General features: G+C 29.9%; 1 protein-coding gene across 2 annotated transcripts in view; it reads left to right on the top strand.

Annotated features, from left to right (window-relative positions):
• Window positions 1-9,467, top strand: part of LOC106459104 (segment polarity protein dishevelled homolog DVL-3-like) — a 35,570-nt gene that overhangs the window by 16,573 nt on the left and 9,530 nt on the right. Inside the window, exons 8-12 of one of the 2 annotated variants that reach the window (XM_013918690.2) lie at window positions 1,891-1,960; window positions 2,583-2,670; window positions 4,733-4,861; window positions 6,315-6,442; window positions 6,681-6,767. In XM_013918690.2, the coding sequence (XP_013774144.1) occupies window positions 1,891-1,960; window positions 2,583-2,670; window positions 4,733-4,861; window positions 6,315-6,442; window positions 6,681-6,767 (502 nt within the window). The remainder of the gene's footprint in view (window positions 1-1,890; window positions 1,961-2,582; window positions 2,671-4,732; window positions 4,862-6,314; window positions 6,443-6,680; window positions 6,768-9,467) is intronic. The other variant, XM_022385534.1, reaches the window with a different exon arrangement.

The raw sequence follows: 9,467 nt of genomic DNA, 5'->3' as shown, positions 1-9,467 counted from the left end.
GGTAATTATCAAAGGTTTTTTTGTTTTTTTTTCAGAAAAACTTTATTTTATCTGTTATTTTCACTCTTGTATCCCTGTACAGGTTTGGTTGATTTGACCAACCTCATAACCACCATAAAAATTTAAGAAATACATATAAATTATGCTTTGTTCGTTCTAGAATGACTAGAAATTATAACACGAAAACACAAATGTTTAGACTAAATAGCTTAAATCTCATAACATTATACATTTGTATATATTATTTTTATTTTATTGGCCTTTCAGTTGTGTCTAACTAACATTCAGAAGTTGCAATTATGAGGCACATGTTCCATATCCAAGAATATAAAACTTACCTTTATATAGTGGATCAGTATTTTGTAAAAATACAGTGACATTACAGTTACAATACATTATATGTGTATATATACATTATTACTAATTACAGATAAGTTCTTAAATTTCAGTTATTTTTCTTAAAACATAGAACAGTAAATAAAGAAGTATAGAAAACAATTATCTCTTCTAGTTTCAAAATTTTTACTTGTTTGCTGTTTGCCGAAAGTTGCTAAGCCTTATCAAATTTCTCACGTGGAGGATGTAAAACAAAATAATTTTTTTTAGGTTTTATATGTGTATTTTGAAATGAAAAAATTCATAAATTACTACATCAATACCATAGAATTCCACTATAATTTATCAAGCTTAGTAACTAAGCTGTGTTTGCGTCTAAAAAAAATATGATTTTGGAGCTCACTAATGTCTTAACTTAACCACTTGGAATCTAGCATGGAAAGAAAGATTTTCCCTTGCAAATAATTAGTAGAGGCTGAGAAAACCTCTAGGTGGACATTCTGACCTTTTGATTAGGTTATACACATTTCACTGGGCGAAGTAGGTGTACGTAAGCAAGAATTTTCGAAAATGGAAGAGGTGGGCGGTCTACCTTGGTTGATTCAATAAACATATTAATATCTCAGAAAATAAAAACGATATGAGGTTCTAATATTTTAGCTCGTCAATATTGGTTATTTGAGTATCTAATTCATAAGAAACTATAGACTTTGTATTTGGACTTCGAGAGCTAACGAAATTGTAACGTGAGGTTATGGAGTGTAAAAATTTCCTCTTAACGTTTAATGTTTTTATGTACCAAGAATACTAGTAGTGTCATTACTTCTCAAGAAAGTCAAACATTGAGTGTTATGAGTAAAAGACGGAGATCATCATTAATATTACTAGGTTTTGTATATGTATAAAAACCTATGTAGTGAAGTGTTATGGGAAGATTAAAAATTACAGTGTACTATACATGTACATCTTTAAGCTCTAGCCATTCGGTTGTTTTTGTCTTATTTTTTTTGTAGTTGGTAGTATTTTGAAAGATTTCTAGTTTATATAAAAAAATTCTCAACTTTTTAAAGAATACTGAGGACAAGCAGGATTATGACCCTAATTTCTAATAAGCAGATCCTTATCTGAGGCTACAAAGTATTCACTTTGTTAGTAGGGATTTTACTTTAAATCTCACCTCCCCCCCCCCCCCATTTCAGGTTTCTTTTCTTCAGCAAAGTATGAAATTGCACGTAACAGAATGCCCATCAGTAAAAATATGTAACTTTTAAATTAGCTGAAGATGTTTCTTATGTATCGTGCTGAAAAATGTTCCGTTTCAGTTTTTCTTTTTGAACCAATATTTGTTTAAAATAGAAATGTGTTTATACTCACCATTTCCAGTAAGACTTCTAGTACTGATAAGTGGCTTCTCTCAATATCCTGTCATACCAGAAATTCTTTAAAAAATTTAATTTACATGCAAAGCTCTCCACTTATAGAAGTTTTCTATTTTATGTTTTCAGCATGAGAGTTATTTCTCATTATTTTTTTTTTCTTTTGTATTTTTTGCAGACTTCATCCATTAGTAGTATTACAGAGTCAACAATGTCCCTTAATATCATTACAGTAACTCTATATTTAGGTATGTATTACTTATCAAGTATTAGTGAGTTTGTTTGGTTATAAACAGATTTATACATATTGTTAGTCATAACACGTTAAGTAAATAAGTGCCTTTTATGTGATTTGTTTGGGTCTAAACAGATTTACACATATTGTTAGTCATAACACGTTAAGTAAATAAGTGCCTTTTATGTGATTTGTTTGGGTCTAAACAAATTTATACATATTGTTAGTCATAACATATTAAGTAAAAAAGTGCCTTTTATGTAATTTGTTTGGATCTAAACAGATTTATACATATTGTTAATCATAACATATTAAGTAAAAAAGTGCCTTTTATGTAATTTGTTTAGGTCTAAACAGATTTATACATATTGTTAGTCATAACATATTAAGTAAAAAAGTGACTTTTATGTGATTTGTTTGGGTCTAAACAGATTTATACATATTGTTAATTGTAACACATTATATAAGAATATTTAGTGTGGCTACTAAACAAAATATGGATGTTAAGTTACTATGAACTTCACCTGTAGAGAAAATTGTTAGAAATAAAAATATAATAATTTAATATTTTCACAGATTAATATGTAGGTTTTATTTTGTGTCTTAAAATTTATTTTTCTCCTTTTTTTTTCCAGACAGTGTTAACTTCTTAGGAATCAGTATTGTTGGTAATTCTTATAAAGGAAGTGACGGTGGAATTTATGTGGGTTCCATAATGAAAGGGTGAGTGATAGTAACTTTTATCTGTCTATCTTTGACTCTGTCTTTTATTTTATGTAGTATTTGAAGTAGTTTAAATCCACAATAATGGAACAATACCAGATCTATGTGGATACTAGTTTTTGGCAAACTTTCATGTTCTGTTATTGTGGATTTAAAATGGATTTTACTTACCTAGGTTTTATAATGAAGAGTAAGTGTGACTCAATCTTTTATTTTATGTAAATACATAATACCATTTGAAGTAGTTTAAATCCACAATAATGGAACAATACCAGATCTATGTGGATACTAGTTTTTGGCAAACTTTCATGTTCTGTTATTGTGGATTTAAAATGTATTTTACTTACCTAGGTTCTATAATGAAGAGGAAAGTTTGACTAGAACTTTTTTGCTCTATGTATATAATCATATATCATGTAAGGTTTAGTAACTTTTTTCTTCATAAATAGATTGATTTGTCTTTCAAACGAACCCTAAAATTTTTTTTGATCTTTATTTACAAGTTGTCTGATGATATTATCAAATGATCTTCATGGTGTTAGGAGGAAAACTTATAGGTTCAAAAAAAAATCAATTAGAGACAAAAAATATAAAACCTATAATCCGAGCACTTTCAGGAGAAAAAGGGAACGGAGAAACGTCCACCTTTTCCTTAAGTGCTCAGTTTGTAGAGTTTAGTATTTTGGTTATCAAATGACCTTGACATTATTGAGTTATACTTGTTGACAATGGAGGACATTAAATTGTATTAAAAATGAACATATTTGTATCAAATTGACTGCAGTTAGTGATCTTAAATAAAAAATGTGTTAAATGTGACTTTCTAGAAATTTATATAATTTGATGTAATGAAACTGTTATGATTATTTTCTAAAACACTTACTCTGTTTCATTTTGCATCTGTTCTAAAAATCGTTTTTAAGATTTTTAGGGAAAGTTTTAATGGAATTTATGGATGGTAAATATTTTTTTAAGATTTTACTTTCTTAATATTTCAGTATAAACCACGTTTCAGTTTCGAACTAGAACTTAATAAATAGACATTATAAAGAGAAAAAGTAAAAGGATTTTTTTTATTATTTTTTAAGATATACTGGTATTATGCTAGCAAATACCTTTTTCAAATGTACACTTCAAGGAGAAAATCTTGTTGCACTTTTCCAAATAAAAACCTGATATATATATGTACTGTTTAATATTAATGATAATTACAATGGATTTTTAAAATGTTGTGCAGTAAACAAGTCATTATTTATGATGAAAGTTGCCGATTGCACCTTAAATAGTTTTTTAATTCTTAGTAAATAGTAACGATAAATAGATTTGTTTCTGATGAACAGATCCCACCAGTGAAAGACAGCTGAAAATTTTACTTCAAATATTCTTCATGTTGTCTAAAAAGTCATTATCTTATTTTTGATTCATCTGACACTGAAATATAGCCCATCCTGCTATCTTTCCCCCATTTGTTTAACCATATCAGACTTTAAAACACTGGAATAATTCTTTCTACTAAAAAAAACTGTTAAAATAATTAGGCTTAGTATGGTTGTGGTTTTAACAAACATATTTTCGTGTAGCTTAGCTGCTTGTGAAACATTCAAACGTTTTGTACAATACATTTGAAAACAGCTACTTTAAAACCATGCAGACTGATTGTATGGTAGTTATTGTTCATGATTTATTACCAGACAAACTAACTGGCTTTCTAAGTTCAAGTACATGTGTGTGGAACTCTATCTTGAAAATTAACTTTGAAGTTGTTTTAGTTTATTCTATTATTCTCAAAATCTTAAGTTTTGAAGCTGTTTTAAGCTTGAATCTAGGTTTCAAATGGACAGCAACTGCCCGTTGTAGAAACCTACAAATGAAGAGGACGACATTTCGAAAGTCTTTCGTCTTAAGGCGGAAGACTTTCGAAACATTATTTTCTACATTTGTAGGTTTCAACAACAGGCAGTTGCTGTCCATTTGAAACTTAGATTCATTATGAATACTCTGCCTAAACAACCTATCAAAGAATGTTTTAAGCTTATTGTGTTCTTTTACCTCTTCCCAATAGAGGGGCAGTTGCTTTAGATGGAAGAATTGAGCCTGGAGACATGATTCTTCAAGTTAATGATATTAATTTTGAAAACATGGGAAATGAAGCTGCTGTCAAAGTACTTCGAGAAGCAGTTCAGAAACCTGGGTAGGAAATTGTTTGTACATGTGTACAGTATTGAATATTTAGTTTCTCTTTATCATGAAAAATAATATTTTAGCTCCCCCCCCCCCCAATCAAAATGTTAGATCCTTAATACTTCAGTTATCCATCCTCAAATGTTTTACTACAAATATTTGAATAAAACAAAGATACTTCTGATAGTTAGCAGAAACACCGTGTGTAAAGTAAAAAATAAAACGTTTTAATATACAGGTCCAAAATCTTATGGACTTAAAAACTTTTCTTGTACAGGGGGTTGAGTATGTGATATTAAAATGAATTTGAACAGTCAAATCAGCAAGTTGTAACAACCACTGCATGTATAAAATTGTGGTGGAAGATAATGTATCAGAACTACATTTTGACATTGTTTAACATTTTGTAGGTAGTGTTTTTCCATTAAAAATTGATCACTTTTGGGGAAAATATGTAACAGTCCTTTCTGACACAATATATTCATACACTCAGATCATAAAAATGTGTTTTTGGGAATGTAGAATTTCTAAGATGAGAATATACCTTGTACTTAAAGGTATTAGATAACAAAGGATATGGATCATCCTGGGGCATCAGAATCATCCATAAAAAGACCTACAACAAGTCATACCACAGCTGTGGGAAGCAAATGCATCATCTTGTAATAGATGAGAGTCCAGAACACAAAGATCAATGGTGAAAGCCATTCACATGCACCATACACAGTACACAACATAAACAAGAAGGATCTTCATTTGTAAAAGCAACAAAAAATGTTTACCCAATCAGCTTCCACAACATATCTGTTCAAGCATCATATATCTTGAGCAGCTGAAGAATGAGATGGGTATTCATGCTATTCCATACAAAAACATATCGGTCAAGTCATGAGATGCAGTATCTTGGGATTTCTGTGAGATTGGACTGTTGTAACATTTACATGGAAATGGTCATCCTCATACACAATGGATTATGTTAAGCCAACAGGGAGGAGTGATGAGCTTTGCACATGACAGCTTTATTTATAGAGCCTTTTGTAGTTAAAGCTATACTGCAGACTATTGTTAAGGTGCACAGTCACATAGAACGTGACATGGACTGTAATGATATGGTGAGGCTTCAAACTCATTTTAATATAACCTACTCAACCTCTCTACTTAATTGAGATAATAATATTCCAGTAAGCATTAATTACTTAAATTTAGAATTGATTCTTTTAATTTTATTTCTCTCTTACACTGTTTCTTTACACCAAGAATTTCTTAGTGAGCTTACATAGTATATTGCATATATGGTATTATTTTTAATCATTGACAAAAAATAAACAGCATACATTTTTGTATTTTGAAAAGAATATGTCTGATTATTTCCTAAAAATGTACTATTTTCTTAAGGTGATCAACTTGGCTTTATAACTTCATTTTATCATGGGATTGATAGCTAAAATTGTTTTATTTTTCAGGCCAATAAAATTAGTTGTAGCAAAATGCTGGGATCCTAACCCTAAGGGCTACTTCACCATTCCCTGGACAGAGCCGGTTCGGCCAATTGATCCAGGGGCCTGGATTGCACACACAGAGGCAGTTAGAGGTACATATATTGCATATTTATTCATAAAGGAACTTGATAAAACTGAAATATTAGTATTTTCATTTGGGAATCTGAAAGTATTTGTTTTGAATAGTCAAATCTTATCAGTATTTTACTACAGCAGGTGTTCACGATGATAGCATGATTATCATAAATATGCATGGAAGTTTTTTCCTGTTTTGTAAAACTATCACAGACGTGTACACCACTGATTGTTTTTTTTTGGTTTCCCTCCCAGCTGGGGATTATCCATTGCGTCCTCCATCTGTGAGCACCCTAACCTCCACTAGTTCCTCCATCACCAACTCAATCCCTGAATCTGATCGTGAGTTTTTGTTCTTTATTTTTTTACGACCTGTAGATTAGGGTAAGTTTTTATTTGTTGGTTTGACTTATGCATGAAACCTAGGAAGCTGCTTGTTTTAGTGTAATTTTTGAGTTTAGAGCATATAGGTGAAGTCACAGTGCTCTTAAATGAGGTGTATTTTTTAAAGTATATTTAGCTTTTTTTATAAATATTTTTTTTTATTTAAATGTAGTTTTTGAGTTTAGAGTATATATGTGGAGTCGCAGTGCCTTTAAATGAGATTAATTTTTTAAAAGTATATTTACCTTTTTTTTTTTGATAAACAGTTTTTTAAATGGAAACTAAATTTTTATATTTTAGGGAAGTGGTAGCAATAAATTAGCAATAAGTAATCTCTAAAAAGTATCATGAGTTGTAATTATTAGTATGAAATATAGAATCATGAGAATCAGGGCCAGCTTTACTTCTTTTGCTACCCTAACCCTATGGATACTTGGCTTATGTCATTTTGACCGACCTTGTAAACACTATGCAACTATGAAAATATACGTACTATAACTCGAAATGTATTAAGTGTATCTTCACAAAATTTGACAAGCTTATAGTAAACATTAAAAGTCTGTTGTACGCAAAAAATTAGTTTTTTTAGTAAAGTGCTCTTACTGAAGATTTGCCTGTGAATATGTAAAGCCGCTACTAAGTCAGTTTCAATGAAAGATGATTTTCATGTAACGAATAAAAATAGTTATTACAGTTTTCATATTTCACTTGTTTAACCTGTAAAACCTCAAAATGAATATCGAAAGTGTTTTTATTTTGGTAAAACTTAATACCTAATCCCCAACTTTTTCCACCTTAACACTAACTCTAGTGAGTTCATCTACATACAGGAAAATGAATAATTTTAAAATATGAAAAAAAATCAAATATACCTTTTTTTTCTTCTTCTTCTAGAAGGACTACAGTTTGTAAGAGACCATTTCAGTTATTCATCCTCAGAATTTCAGGTTTCTTAACTTGTAATATGTGTTGTTGTTTTTTTAAGCTTTATTACTTTACTTTGAACCATCTTCAATACAGTGAAAACCATTGTATCATCTGGAATGAGCATCAAGAGTTTTAGGGTGAAACAAATTCCAGTTTGCATCACAAATGACATCAAATGCTTACGTTGCATGCTTTTTGTGTGATCATGAGAATTTTTTTTCATTTAAATTTTTTCTAACCTAGTAACTTTTTCATTTTTACATTTTAGTTACTTCTCTTAAAAAAATGTGTAATGATTAATACAAAAAGATACATAAAAAAACGAGAGATTTTTGTACTTACTTTAGCCTCGTAAATGGTGCTTAGTATACCTGCTCTTTTTCTCACTATGTTAGTTGTCCAAAAATAATTAATATAGCTTTGAAATATGAATTTGAAAAAAAAAATGTATTACTCACTATAATTTATCTGTTCGTTACTTCTCAGAGTACGGTCTTCAGTATAAACTCTCGTGGCAAATTGTCAACAAGACTATCATGTAATTTATGTAGTATAGAATTTACTCTTTCTTTTGATGATAAACATCTCCAATAGTAATGTCAGTGAAAATTATAGACATTATTTAAAAAACAGAGGGCTTGTCAGTGGGAGTTGAACAAATGTAGTGACATCTAACTAAAGCAAGAAGAGATTCAAATTTTATTTTCTAACTTGTAAGTATTGATATCATACATTTCTACTTGGTTGAACAATCTAAAGGAAGGGAAGAATTCTAGAAATAAAAATCACAGTGTCACCAAGTCGTGTGAATCTGCAAGATGTAGATTGAGAACTTATTTAAATATTTCCTTTTAGAATTAAGAAATTAAAAATTTGGTAATATCAAGATTTGAATTATAAACTACATTTTGATGCCAAGTTTATTGTCATGCATGGATAATAAAATAGTTTAATTGTATTTTGAAAGTAACTCTAAGAATAAAAAAGGTTGTGACATGTACTTTGATCCACCCGTAGTAATAGAATTAAGTAACTTTGAATCATGACAATCAAGGCCAGCTTTACATATTTTGCAACTGTAAAAAAAAATTTAAAATGCTGTCTTCTCTGATGTGATACAGAGATGCTCTGATTTTTCATTTATAGATTTCTGCTCTTTGCTCACAAAAGGGGCTTCAGATTGTTCAACATATTTAGAAACATATTATACTTATTGACAAACCACAATATATAATTTTAACCTCTTCTTGCTGAGATATCACTATATTTATTCAACACATATTGACATGCCCCTCCCTTATCCTTTGTCTTTAAAGAAATGGCTACAATTCTCTCTGATATTACATTAGAAAGTGTTCATAACCCAATTCTAAACTGCATAAAACATGTGATTGCCTGCTGTTTTTTAGTGGTAAAAGTTGATCATTTGCCGTGAGAGCTTGACATGTTTAGTCTAGGCATTTATGAGAAATTTAATGGAATTTTTTTAAACCTACTAAAAGGTTAGTTAGAAAGCCAGACGAGTAACAGTAGTTGTGAGACGTTCTATTCTAATGTCTGATGTTTTTTAGTGGTAAAAGTTGATCATTTGCCGTGAGAGCTTGACATGTTTAGTCTAGGCATTTATGAGAAATTTAATGGAATTTTTTTTAACCTACTAAAGGGTTAGTTAGAAAGCCAGACGAGTAACTGTAGTTGTGAGACGTTCTATTCTAATGTCTGATGTTTTTT

The sequence above is a fragment of the Limulus polyphemus genome, unplaced genomic scaffold (assembly GCF_000517525.1).
Source record: "Limulus polyphemus unplaced genomic scaffold, Limulus_polyphemus-2.1.2 Scaffold559, whole genome shotgun sequence".
In the NCBI taxonomy this organism is placed as follows: domain Eukaryota; kingdom Metazoa; phylum Arthropoda; class Merostomata; order Xiphosura; family Limulidae; genus Limulus; species Limulus polyphemus.
Note: the sequence above shows the minus strand (reverse complement) of the source record. Positions and strands in the feature narration are given on the sequence as shown.